Source organism: Ranitomeya imitator, chromosome 7, assembly GCF_032444005.1.
Source record: "Ranitomeya imitator isolate aRanImi1 chromosome 7, aRanImi1.pri, whole genome shotgun sequence".
Taxonomy (NCBI): domain Eukaryota; kingdom Metazoa; phylum Chordata; class Amphibia; order Anura; family Dendrobatidae; genus Ranitomeya; species Ranitomeya imitator.
This window is the reverse complement of record NC_091288.1, coordinates 205,249,701-205,264,501: the sequence shown is the minus strand read 5'-3', so window position 1 is coordinate 205,264,501 and position 14,801 is coordinate 205,249,701. Positions and strand designations below refer to the sequence as shown.

Here is a 14,801-nt window from a genome sequence, read left to right as displayed (position 1 = left end):
CTCCGCTCCGAATACCTTGCACACACACGGCTCCGCTGCGTATACCTCATACACATACGGCTCCTCTCCATACATCTCGTACACACACGGCACTATTCCGTACACCTCGTACACACACGGCTCTGCTCTATACACATTGCACACGCTGCTCCGCTCCGTATACCTTGTACACGCATGGCTCTGCTCCGCACACGTGGCTCTGCTCTGTACACCTCGAACACACGCGGCTGCGCTCCGTACACCTCGTTCACACTGCTCTGTACACCTTTCACATGCTGCTCCGCTCCGTACACACGCGGCTGTGCTCCGTACACCTCGTACACACGGCTCCGTACACCTCTTACACACGTCTCCGCTCCGTACACCTTTCACATGCTGCTCCGCTCCGTACACCTCGTACACACGTGGCTGTGCTCCATACACTCGTACACACGCGGCTGTGCTCCGTACACCTCGTCCACACGCGGCTATGCTCCGTACACCTCGTACACACGCGGCTGTGCTCCGTACACCTCATACACACAGCTCTGCTCCGTACACCTTTCACATGCTGCTCTGCTCCGTACACCTTGTACACACGCGGCTGCGCTCCGTACACCTCGTACACGTGGCTGTGCTCCGTACACCTCTTACACACGACTCCGCTCCGTACACCTTTCACATGCTGCTCCGCTCCGTACACCTCGTACACACACGGCTGAGCTCTGTACACCTCGTACACAAGGCTCCGTACACCTCTTACACACGACTCCGCTCCGTACACCTTTCACATGCTGCTCCGCTCCGAACACCTCGTACACATGCGGCTGTGCTCCGTACACCTCGTACACAAGGCTCCGTACACCTCTTACACACGACTCCGCTCCGTACACCTGTCACATGCTGCTCCGCTCCGTACACCTCGTATACACGCGGCTGCGCTCCGTACACCTCATGCACACGCGGCTGCGCTCCGTACACCTCGTACACATGGTTCCGTACACCTCTTACACACATGGCTCTGCTCCGTACACCTTTCACATGCTGCTTCGCTCCGTACACCTCACACACACGTGGCTGTGCTCCGTACACCTCGTACACACGACTCCGCTCCATACACCTCGTACACACGACTCCGCTCCATACACCTTTCACATGCTGCTCCGCCCCGTACACCTCGTACACACGCGGCTGCGCTCCGTACACCTTGTACACACGGCTCCGTACACCTCTTACACACACCGCTCCGTACACATCGTACACACACAACTCCGCTCCATACACCTTTCACACGCTGCTCTGATCCATACACCTCGTACACACATGGCTCTGCTACATCCACACTGTAAACACCTCCTGACCTCACACCACACACATACACTTGACTTACCCTCCTCCGGCGCCCACGGCAACCAGCAGAGTCCTGTACAAGGATGTCCTCCCGATCATGTGACCCCTGACTCCTCCCATCCTGTGACCTCATCACAGGTTCTGTGCGCACAGAGCAGCCATCATGTGGTTTGCTTCTGTGCGGGCCGGGTGCAGGGACTCTGAGCTCTCAGCTGACCGGGTAATATCACATACCTCCCAACCAGTGCGGGACAATTAATGTCCCGCCCGGGATCGCGGGGCTGACTGTCAAAATCAGGACAGTCCCGCTGGATCCGGGACGGTTGGGAGGTATGAATTCAGGTCACTCCAACCTGGCCCAAATGGGTTCTGGGCATCAGAACTGGCATCAAAATTTCCTGTTTGCCCACTTTGATGCAGGGTATCACTATCTATGTAATGATGGTGTGAGATCTGGGGTCTAAAGTCATTTAACCCCTTAAAAATACCAGATGACATCTGCAATGTTATATGTACTCAGAGAGTTATCACTGTGCCATCTGTGGTGTTACATAGGACTGCAGGTGACATCTACATTATTTGTTCTCACAGTTTTCTCTGGCGTATGTGGCGTTGCATAGGACTGCACGTAACATCTACTACATTATCTGTACTCCGAGAGATATCGGCAGCACGCTGATATAGATGAGCTCTGATGTGGACCAGACATGTTCTCCCCACACTACCGCTCTCCGTTCTCTAGACCACAGGTCGCTTTTAGCCTGCAGTCTGTAGAACAACAGGGTGATGCAGCGGCCAAGGTTCTGGTGCGGTGAAGTCATTGCATGGCTATAATGCTTTGGTCCGTACGCACTTTGACGAGGGTCTCATCAGAATCCTGGATTAGGGGAGTACTTCATGTTTTTTATTTTACCGTATATACTCGAGTTTATGCCGACCCGAGTATAAGCCGAGGTAACTTATTTTACCTCAAAAACCGGGAAAGCTTATTGACTCGGGTATATGCCGAGGGGGGAGATGCAGCAGCTACTGGGTCCACGAATCTCCCCGCGAGTGTCCCCTCTCTCCGTTGGTCTGCAAGTCTTCCACGGGGATGTTTCTTAGCGTTGGAGCAGTGCCATCCTGTCATGTATGGAGTCCCGGAGGTAGCGGCGTTACGGTAATGTGTGGGGCAGCAGTAATTGTTGTGGAGACAAGCGGTAGCCATACGGCACGTGGAGATTGCTGGGTGCCTGTATTTTTGCTGCGCACACTTCACTTCCGGTCCAGCTCATTATGGCTTATGAATATTCATGATGTCACCTGAAGTGAAGTGTGCTGCACTGAAAATACAGGCCGCCCGCTACCTCCACCTGCCGTACAGCTACTGCTTGCCTTCATGACTGCTACTCCATACGTTATAGGCACGCCGCTACCTCTGGGACCCCATACATGCAAGGATCGCTCTGCTCTCCTGTTGTGAAGGAGGGGGTAAGAAATACCCCCGGGGAAGAGAGACGGACTGGGCGAGAGGGGAGACTGACTGGTGTTGGTGACGGGAGACTAGACCGGTGGGGGTGACGGGAGACAGACTGGTGGGGGTGACTCTAGTATAAGCCGAGAGGGGAACTTTCAGCTTAAAAAAATGGGCTGAAAATCTCGGCTTATATTCGAGTATATACATAGTTATTAAGGTTGAAGGAAGACTTTAAGTCCATCTAGTTCAACCCATAGCCTAACCTAACATGCCCTAACATACGGTAATTAAAACTTGTGTGACTGTCTGGCATTATATACTACGTGTGTGAGGTGAACGACACTCATACATTGTAGGGGCTACTGAGGGGTCCATTATACAGCAAGGCATCTATTGTAAGGACTACTGTGGGGTCCATTATACAACATGGCAGCTATTGTAGGGGCTACTGTGGGATCCATTATGCAGCATGGCAGCTATTGTAGGGGCTACTGTGGGGTCCACTATACAGCATGGCAGCTATTGTAGGGGCTATTCTGGGGTCCATTATATACAGCATGGCAGCTATTGTAGGGGCTACTGTGGGAGGATCTCCAAATGTTGGTTGGTACAGTGTGATATACCAGAAGAAAACAGCCTTACCAACACCAGTCAGATCACAAATGCACAGGCAGGATGCAGCAGACCCCCATTATAAAGGCAGGGGCAGCACATGTGCAAACTACTGATAAAACCAGCCACTCACAAATCTACCAAATTATGGAGGGGGTGGCTGTCTAGTAGAAAAAAATGCACACAAATGAGACTTGAGTAGAACAGGTAGGTGTGATGCACAGTGTCCGGCTTACAGCCAATTAATGATGCCCATAATATTATGTCAGGCGGGCTGTCCAGCATTATATGAGTGAACCTCACAAGGACAGACGCCCCAGTACACCCAACCAACAAAAATGTGCCTGGCTGCATCCTGCAAAAAAATTGTAAAAAGTCCAGTTTAAGAAAAAAAAAATTGTGCATACGATAAATACATTAAATGAGGTATTGGTTGATATTTTGGCCAAAATAGATAAGCTGGCAACCCGATGCAGGCCTGGCTGCATCCTGCAAATGTTTTTTTCTATGTTGCTGTTTTTTAAATTGGTGTTGGGACTCCCAAGTATGAGGACCCTTGACGTTGGGTTCCGAGCTTATCTATTTTTGCACCGCCTGACGGTAGGATTGGAGCACTACCAACTGTTCTACTACTTCATCCCAGATTTTGTCAACCCTATAAAGTATCTCCTGGTTGACCGCCTCCGCACCCAGTTGCTGGACCACCCCATTTACCTCTATCACTCTTTCCCGTGCCCGGGTGAGAGTGGGATCCTGGAGCTGGGTTGTCACAAAAGTCCCCCGGGGCACTTCCAGCTCTGGAATGGTCAGTCTCCTCGACCTCTCCTGCCATCACCTCTAGGGGAAACATGTCGGATTCACACTCTTTCCCTATGGGGTTGACCGCTATGGCAGGAATACCTGTCTCAGAATCTTCAGGCTCTGCACCCGGAAAAATATTTGTCCTGGAAGGTTTAATTTTATTCTTCCAGAGGGACCAGAACAGGGGCAAGACCCTTCCAAGAACATTCCAGTAAGGAAGGGTCTTTAACTCTCCCACCACATGTTTAACCTCTCTGCACCGAGTAAAAAATGTAACATCCGCTGTTGGATAGTCGCGGAGTTCACCATGAATGCATACAACCCCAACTTTTTTCACAGTGGGTTGTGACCCAGAGATTAATGACCCATGCACAAGTGTCAGTTGGCTTCCTGAGTCCAGGAGAGCCTCGGCCTGATGTCCGTTAATGCGCGCCTAGCACAGATGGGGTTCACACACTGGAGCGAAAAGATGTGAGGTGAAGACGGCCTGGGCGTACATCGATTCATGGCAAGTAAATCCGCAGTCTTTGGGTTCAGCCATCAAAAGGCAGTTTGTAGCCACATGTCCTGGCCCTTGGCACCGCCAACACTTGATTTCTGCAGCACAGCTAGTCCACAAGACCGGTTTAGGGATAACGGGTCTCTTGTCACTCTCTCTCTGGGGTGCCCCCTCAGTATGGGCTCGATCCTGACTGGCCGCAACAGAGGGTCGTGTCCCTTTTACCATTCTCTTGGGCTGGCGGGGCCTAGCGTGATAACTGTAGTGGAACAGAGTCCCGTATGAAGTCCTAAGTGGCCGTATAACACTCGATCAGGCTAGCCATCTGGTCAAGGGTTCCAGGATCCCCTTGGCCCACCCAACGCTAAATAGCAGCTGGCAGAGTTCTCGACAGCCGGTTGGCCACCACTTTCTCTCTACCATCTAGGAAGGAGTCAAGGTCTGAGGCTGGAGCCATTTTTTTACTAGCTGCAGCAAGCTATATGCTTGAGACCTGGTGGGTCGGGCCTTCACGAATGACAACTGAAACACCCGTTGTGCCCTTACATAACTGTTAAGCCCCAGTCGGGCAAAGATCTCACTTTCTAGTTTCCCATAGTTCTGGACATCCTCCCGACTGAGGTCAAAGTAAGCCTTCTGATAGATAGGCAGGGGCCACAGAAAGTTCAGCATAAAGTGTCTTTATTCCAGAAGCTCGCATAAACAGGAAAACTATATCCTCCGGTTCACAGCCGGGTCCTCAAACAGTCCGAGTTCCAAACTGTTGCCATCGTCTACGGCACTGCCGTGTCAGCTGCTTTGAAGTGTCTGGCTCTGTGTTAGCTTCACACAGGCATGGGTTGCACAGAGCCTCCTGATTTGCAGCCTGCCAAACTGACACACGCAAGACAAAACTGAGAGTTTAAATGGGAATCATGGATATAGAGCCACTCCCAAAACTTTGCCCCACTACCAAACCTACAAATCCCTCCAAAACTAAAAACCCATATCAGGTTTTCCTAAAATCTGACTTGGTCATCTACTTTGACCAAATCCACACATTTACTTTGCCTTGTAATTCACAGACGTTTTGCTGTAAACACAATGCGCTCCAGCAGGTTTAATATGTCTCTATATGCATCCTGATGGGCACATACCGGCTCTCGTATATGATCCCCCCTCACTGCCTCGCAAGAATAATACAGATATTGATAATTGATAACTATATCCAGTATATGTATATATGTATGTATGTGTGTGTGTGTGTGTATATATATATATATATATATATATATGTGTATATATATATATATATATATATATATATATATATATATATATATATATATATATATATATATATATATATATATATATATATATCTCAGTAATACAGACACTGAGAATTATGCCCGATATACAGGACAGGGGAAGTAGTACTGGAAATCTAAAGTATTTTTGGAGTATAAGACATAGGTTTTTTTCCAAAAAATTTTTTGGGGGAAAATGGGGTTGCGCCTTAGTCAGAATATGCTTACAAATACTGTGGCGGCAGTAGGAGTCGGTCCCGATCCGATGCTACCGGGCAATAATCACACTCCCTTCCCAGGCTGGGTGCGGCAGGATCGGCGGTGGTGCTCTGTGGTGCGGGGGGCTCCGCCGGCATTTTGTGAGAGCCCGGAGGCCCCGCACAGCCTGAGTTCTTTGTTCAACCGGTTAGGATTTCATAAAGGAGTTATGGAAATACTATACGTCCTTGCTGTATGTCGTATATATTTCAGATATACGCCGACCAGGGCAAGCGCCTGTCTGGTTCTTGAGTCATTCTAACATGCACGGGAAGGGAGATATGTAGAACAGCCACTAGCATCTAGGTAGCAAAATTGTGTTTAGTCTATGAGTAACAGGGGCCCAGTCAGATCCGATGGCGCTAAAACCTCTGCCCTAGGACCGCCCAAAAAGGAGTTATGATCTTTCATAGGTTTTGGGAGATTTATCCATAAACCTCCAGGAGAGGAGATTCAGGTTCAGCCCAGAGGGGAGTGACCCAGAAGGTTAAATGCTTGTGTGCAGCATTTCCTATAGCTTTTTCTCTGGGAGGTTGTGAGGGCATCGTGTGAGGACAAGTCACACACAGAGGGAACCACAAGCCTGCCATGTGGCAGCCCCTCACCCGCGAGCTAGGCCTTTTATCTAACTGGTAACTAACTAAATGTTCTGTTTATACCTTATTGTCATACTAATATTGTATTTGCATATCTGACCATTATATATGTATAACCATTGTGTATATACAGTGTCTTGCCTACTGTGCCCTTAAGGCAATTATATAATTTAACCTTGGGCTGGTCTTTTATCTCGATCCATGAATCCACACATCTGTTTCTTGACCTAATCTCAAATGCTACTGGGGGCGGCTTTCTGGCCCGATATAATTCTGTTAACGGACCAGGCATATATCGAATGAGGAACTGGTGGCAGTCCTCCCAGGCTGATAAGGTTCTGTTTCACTGGGGTTAGTGAAAGGGGCCTCTCAGCCTGTCAGGGTTGTGGCCGAGTTTAGTGCTACGTCAGTGACTGCGTGGGCCACCTTCTCACTCCCCGTACGTCCCTAGGGGATGCGGAATGTCACATTGGTACAAGTGGGGAGACCTTACCACGTGATCCCGCTGACGTAATATTGACGTCAGACGGGGTGACGAGGTGTGGCTCTTTCACGTTCCCTCACATGAACGTGTTTTATTTCTATGGTTTAGACCAGTGTTCCCCAGCTCCGGTCCTCAAGAGCCACCAACAGGTCATGTTTTCAGAATTTCCTTAGTACTGCCCAGGTGATGGAATTATTGCCTGTGCAGGTGATGCAATTATCACCTGTGCAATACTAAGGAAATACTGAAAACATGACTTGTTGGTGGCTCTTGAGGACCGGACTTCAGGAACACTGGTTTACACCATACTGTGCTGTGTGTAATTATTAAAAAGGGACAGACGATTTCTCTAACATGACATTTATATCATAAGGAAATTACATAATATAGTGTGTACCCCAAAAATACAAAACTTCCAGACAAAGCAATCTTTATATGATAAAAAATTTAAAATGTTAGGGCACCCAAAATGTGAAGAGAAATTAATGAAGGAAATAATTTTGTCACAATGCAGTACACTTAGCGGTCCTGGCTCCAGTGACCCCTGCTTCCATCACTAGGCGTTGCTGTACTGACGCTGAGGGCAGCACTGGTGATATTGGTGGTAGCGATCTCGCAATCAAATGTCGGCTCAGATGCCACTTGAGTTTGCAGTAAAAGTGTCTAAATTGAACATTCCACGTGAGTTTTCCTTCTCTCTGTGACTTTTACATTATTTTCACAGTTTTGAAATCCTGGGAAAATCTGCTGAGAAATCATCCTAAAGCCGTAATGGAGAAAGGAGAAAGTGATATGCGGGGAGATGAGTGGCGGTGCAAAGAGGAAGTTCCTACAGGTAACCGTCCTGATGAGGAATCAACACAAAATAAATAAGAGAAGAGTCACATTCTCCTCATTCACCAGAATAGACAGTTCTAGGCTAGATGTTTTATATTATGGGATTTTTGTTTTTTTGTTTTTTTTTGTCCATAGTGTCCCCAATTCAATGGAAATTCAGATTATACATGGTGCTGTGTCTGATAAAACCGGCTGTGAGTAGTAGTGTAACATAACTATTACTCGTCAAATCTAATCTGACAGGTGTCCTGCCCCCCATCAAGGTGTATCAAACTGTAACCCCTCCCCTCCGCAGTGTGTAACCCCTCCCTTCCGCAGTGTGTAACCCCTCACCTGTTATATTATGTAGTGTTATTAGTGTATCTATTAACATTGACAGGAGCATTATCAAATCATAAAATTCATTGGTTTGATAATGTTTCTATCAGTTAAATAGTTATTGCTATTTTGTGTCTGTACGGCGCAATGATTTTGATAGTGACACGATCAAAATAGATTTGATAGTCCATTAATGTCAGACTTATTATCATGCTGTGTTGCATAATACTACACTATTAAATTGTGTATGTCACTATCAAATGCGATTATTTGACTACTATTATATGATAGTGTAATGCTGAATATTATGTGATAGTATATTTCTCAATATTATGAAAAAATGGCATTGTATGAGTTTTAAAGATTTTATAAAAAAAAAAATAGTATGTATCAAACACAGCACATTTCACCCGAATTACAGCATGATATGTAACAGCAATATAATATAAAGTATATTGATATATTATATAATATATAGTATCACTGGTGTTTTACAAATTTAGGATGAAGTGTTGTCACCATAATTTTTCTGCACGCTCAGGCTATGTGCACACGTTCAGTATTTTTAGTGTTTTTTGGCTGTTTTTCGCAAAAAAAAATCTTAAATAAACATCCCATAATTTTTAATGCATTCCGCATTTTTTTGTGCACATGCGTTTTTTTTCCACGGCGGAATCGCATTCCGGAAAAAAACTCATCATGTTCATTCTTTGTGCGGAATTGCGTTGATTCCGCACAAATAGGAATGCATTGATCCGCTTACTTTCTGCATGGGGCTATGCCCACAATGTTATTATTATTATTTATTATTATACATACAATGTGGGAAGTAAGCGGATTATGTGCAGTTGGTACCCAGGGTTTAGGAGAGGAGACTCTCCTGCAGGCCCTGAGAACCATATACCTGTGAAAAAAAAAGAATTAAAATAAAAATCGTGATAGTTTCACCTTCCGGCGGCCCCCGCAGCCTTCCCGCTCCTCACGATGCTCCCGTTCCCAGTAATGCCTCGCGGCAATGACCTGTGATGACGTAGCGGTCTCGCGTGATCCTACGTCATATGAGGTCATTGCCGCGAGGCATTACTTGGAACAGGATCATCGCGAGGAGCGGGAAAGCTGCGGGGGCCGTCGAAAGGTGAGAATATCACAATTAGGGGGTTAAAGTGCCAGGAGCGGCGCAGGCACTGCTCCTAGCACATACTGCTGGGTCTTGGCTTTATGTAGAACATTGCTACATACCTTAATAGAACATTGCTATATACCTTACAATCTGTATGGAATTTTATACTTTTACTTTTTTTTGTACATTTTTAAGTTTCAGATGTAGATGAATGTAATTTTTACTTTTATTTTGTTCTTGGCAGATGATTGGACCAACAGCTCTGCAGGACATCTGATAACTCTAGATTTTAAAACGGATGAATGTAGCATCACACCAGATACATATGAAGAGCATAGCAACATCTCAGATATACCCTCAGCCCTTCATATCAAAGAACTATCATCTGATCCTTTTAAAGCACTATCTCCTAATTCATCAGAGACTTTTAAACAAAATAAAAGAAAGCCCACAAGAAAGAAGACAATTTCATGCTCAGAATGTGAGAAATATTTTATTGCGAAATCTCATCTTATTTTACATGAGAGAATTCACACCGGAGAGAAACCATTTTCATGTTCAGAATGTGGCAAATGTTTTACTACGAAATCTAATCTTATTAGCCATGAGATTGTTCACACCGGAGAGAAGCGATTTTCATGCTCAGAATGTCGGAAATGTTTTTCTAAGAAATCACAACTGGTTGCACATGAGATTATTCACACAGGAGAGAAGCCATTTTCATGCTCAGAATGTGAGAAATATTTTACTGCGAAATCTCATCTTATTATACATGAGAGAATTCACACTGGAGAGAAACCATATTTATGTTCAGAATGTGGGAAATGTTTTACTAAGAAATCTCATCTTATTAGCCATGAGATTGTTCACACCGGAGAGAAGCCATTTTCATGCTCAGAATGTGGGAAATGTTTTTCTTACAAATCTGGTCTTGTTAACCATGAGAGACGTCACACTGGAGAGAAACCATATTTATGTTCAGAATGTGGGAAATGTTTTACTAAGAAATCTCATCTTATTAGCCATGAGATTGTTCACACCGGAGAGAAGCCATTTTCATGTTCAGAATGTGGGAAATGTTTTTCTTACAAATCTGTTCTTGTTAACCATGAGAGACGTCACACCGGAGAGAAGCCATTTTCATGTTCAGAATGTGGGAAATGTTTTATTACAAAATCACAACTTGTTAGCCATCAGGGAATTCACATAGCAGTGAAGCCATTTTCATGCTCAGAATGTGGCAAATGTTTTACATATAAATCAACTCTTTCTGCACATCAGAAAATTCACACCGAAGGGAAGCCATTTTCATGCTCAGAATGTGAGAAATGTTTTACTAAGAAATCTACTCTTATTAGCCATGAGATTGTTCACATCGGAGAGAAGCCATTTTCATGTTCAGAGTGTGGCAAATGTTTTTCTTACAAATCAGATCTTGTTAGGCATGAGAGACGTCACACCGGAGAGAAGCCATATTCATGTTCAGAATGTGGGAAATGTTTTTCTTACAAATCAGATCTTGTTAGGCATGAGAGACGTCACACCGGAGAGAAGCCATATTCATGTTCAGAATGTGGGAAATGTTTTTCTTACAAATCATCTCTTGTTGACCATGAGAGAATTCACACTGGAGAGAAGCCATTTTCATGTTCAGAATGTGGGAAATGTTTTCCTAACAAATCATATATTTATGTACATCAGAGAATTCACACTGGAGAGAAGCCATTTTCATGTTCAGAATGTGGGAAATGTTTTACTAAAAAATCACATCTTGTTAGCCATCAGGAAATTCATAGTCAGAAGAACCTATTTTAACCCCTTAGTGACCAAACCCAAATATGACATGTATCACGTTATTGTGGTCAAAACTATTTTTATCAACATATTAGTTATCACAGAATGTTTTTTTTTTTTTCACAGACACATTGTACTTTATTATCTTTCGGTGTGGTGGGTTCCCCTGGGTTATATCCTCAAGGTAACTGTACCATTTGTATACCCATGTCCATTTAACCCCTTTCTGACGGCGGACGGGATAGTAAGTCCGACATCAGAAGCCCTCTTTGAGGTGGGCTTCGGCAGTGAGCCCACCTCAAAGCTGCGACATGTCAGCTGTTTTCAACAGCTGACATGTGCCCGCAATGGGCGCAAGCGGATTCGCGATCTGCCTGCACCTATTAACTAGTTAAATGACGCTGTCAAACTCTGACAGCGGCATTTAACAAGCGCTTCCGGCGATCAGTCCAGAAATACGCGCACTGTGATACCCCCGTCACGTGATTGGGGGTCAGAAGTGCGTCGGCATGACAACCAGAGGTCTCCTGAAGACCGCTATGGTTGTTGATGCCAGATTGCCATGAGTTCCACCCTGTGGTAGGCGCTGATATCAGTGCTGTAATTTGGCTACATCGAGGGGATCTGAGCATCGCCTCTATATAGCAGAAAATACACACATGATGTTTCATTATTAACAAATAAGCTGCATAATTGTAGAAATCCGTATGTCAAGTGGTAAATTCCCTCTTGTGCACAATAGATGCAGAAAGTGATGAACGGTCACATGACTGAACCCAAATACGTGTAATGGCGCAGAAACAACTCAAATATGCATGCGCGGCTCAGAGCCAATAGGATTGCCTGATGCAGCGGTCATGTGACAGTCATGTAATATGGGGCTGTTTGTACCAAGTGCAGAGGAGGGGCTGGTAAGAGGCAGAGAGTTCAACCCATGTGGGGGCATATGAAAGTGGATAGCAAGTGAGTACAGATGAGAAGAAAGAAAAAAGAAAGCAACAGAAAGGAGAATGTGTGTGTCATGTAGAAGAAAAATGATACCAAAATAAATGGAAAATTATGCATACAACGAATTTTATATATAACGCACATATATGTATAACAAAGATGTACATATATATAGATTATACTGTCTGCAATATAAGAATCACTTACAATGTGTGAAAGAAATACATTTATTTGAAATACAGGTGATTCTCACAAAATTAGAATATCATCAAAAAGTGACATTATTTCCGTTCTTCAATACAAAAAGTGAAACTCATATAGAGTCATTACAAACAGAGTTATCTATTTCATGTGTTTTTGTATTAATGTTGATGATTATGGCTTATATCCAATGAAAACCCCAAAGTCATTATCTCAGTAAATTAGAATACTTTATAACATCAGCATGAAAAATTATTTTAAAAGCCGAAATGTTGGCCTACTGAAATGTATGTACAGTAAATGCACTCAATACTTGGTCGGGGTTCCTTTTGCATCAATTACTGCATCAATGTGGCGTGGCATGGAGGCGATCAACCTGTGGCACTGCTGAGGGGTTATGGAAGCCCAGATTATTTTGATAGCAGCCTTCAGGTCGTTTGCATTGTTGGGTCTGGTGTCTCTCATCTTCCTCTTGCCAATACCCGATAGATTCTCTATGGGGTTAAGGTCAGGCGAGTTTGCTGCCAATCAAGCCCAGTGATACTGTTGTTTGTACACCAGGTATTGGTACTTTTGGCAGTGTGGACAGGTCCCAAGTCCTGCTGGAGAATGAAATCTCCACATTAAAAAAGCTTGTCGGTAGAGGGAAGGATGAAGTGCTCTAAAATTTCTTGGTAGATGGCTGCGCTGACTTTGGTCTTGATAAAACAGAGTGGACCTACACCAGCAGATGACATGGCTCCCCAAACCATCACTGAGGGTGGAAACTTCACACTAGACCTCCAGCAGCTTGGATTGTGGCCTCTCCACTCTTCCTGCAAACTCTGGGACCTTGATTTCCAAATTAAATGCAAAATTTACATTAATCTGAAAACAACACCTTGTGTTATTGACTGCCTTCTGGACATCTGTCAAGTCAGCAGTCCTCCCCATGATTGTGGGGGCTGCTGAAACAGACTAAGGGACCTTTTTAAATGCTTAGGAAGCCTTTGTGGGTGTTTTTTGTTAATTATTCCATTTTACTGAGCTAATGATTTTTCGGTTTTCTTTCCCGTAAGCCATAATCATCAACATTAACAGAAATAAACACTTGGAATAGATCACTCTGTTTCTAATGACTCTATATAATATATTAGTTTCACGTTTTATATTGAAGAACTGAAATAAATTCACTTTTTGATGATATTCTAATTCTGTGAGGAGCACTTGTACATGTGTGTGACTATATAAAAATACTTGAATAAAAATAATGTGAAAGACAGATGACGTGAAGGAGTGTTATTTTGTGCATAAATAAGCAATAAAAGTGCACAGTACATAAAGGTAAGGATATGAGTGCACAGAATGTGTGCAGAAAAAAAAAATTGAGAATAAAAAAACAAGTATAAAAAAAATACTGAAATAAAAATCAATAAATAAAAAAGTGAAACAACATTTTTAAAAAAGGTTTTGGAAAAAAAAAAGGACAAAAACTAGTGTGTAAATATGTGTTCCGTGGGAGGCAAGTGGCACATTGCCAGTAATATTATGCTCAAAGTGAAACTAATGAAGGGGAAGTGAGGGCAGGGGAGTTATTGTCAATGGAGGAAGAGGGGAAGGGAAAAAAGGGAGAGGGATAAGGAAATATGGCAGTGTTGTGTAGGATAAATAAAAAATACAAAAATGTAAAATGCTAAATATGACAAACTGTAACAGTGCAAAGGAGGAGGAAAAAGTTGGTGGGGGAAATACCAAGAGAGAAATGTACTGTCACGATTCAGTCTATTAGTGTGTTTGGAAGCAGTGAGTAACAGTTCAGCTGTCCAATCTAGGACGAGCGTGCTGAGCTGCCAGAATGGTGATGGACAGCTCAGTCGTCCAATCGGAGGCTGGGACATGCTGAGCATTGTGTTGAAAGTTCAGTCCTGTCAGGGCTGGGGCATGCCGGGGCTTCCTCCATGTGTCTTCTATTTGAGCCATTACCTGGCTATTTAGCTGTCTCTGCCTCCAAATAGTGCAAGTTGTAGCTTAGCTCAAGTATTGTGTGCTTGCTCAGTATTTGTATTTCAGTTTTGTTGTCCGACCTGGGAACCTGTCTTTGAGCATCCGTTTGCCTTGCCCTTTTGTCTTGATCTGCTACATTCCCAAAATTCTGATCTCGGACCGTGACATGACTACGCCTTTGCCTTTCCCCTCCATTTATGACGAGCCCTCTTGGTATCTGACCATGGACCTCTTGACTACCCAACCTCAAGGCTTGTCCGCGTCACATATACATGG

General features: G+C 44.5%; 1 protein-coding gene across 2 annotated transcripts in view; it reads left to right on the top strand.

Annotated features, from left to right (window-relative positions):
• The window catches only part of LOC138645308 (zinc finger protein 665-like), a 171,669-nt gene that overhangs the window by 78,457 nt on the left and 78,411 nt on the right, over positions 1-14,801 (top strand). Inside the window, exon 2 of one of the 2 annotated variants that reach the window (XM_069734504.1) lies at positions 8,049-8,159. In XM_069734504.1, the coding sequence (XP_069590605.1) occupies positions 8,096-8,159 (64 nt within the window). In that variant the 5' untranslated portion in view covers positions 8,049-8,095. Of the gene's footprint in view, positions 1-8,048; positions 8,160-10,119; positions 13,804-14,801 lie in introns of those variants that run through there. The other variant, XM_069734505.1, reaches the window with a different exon arrangement.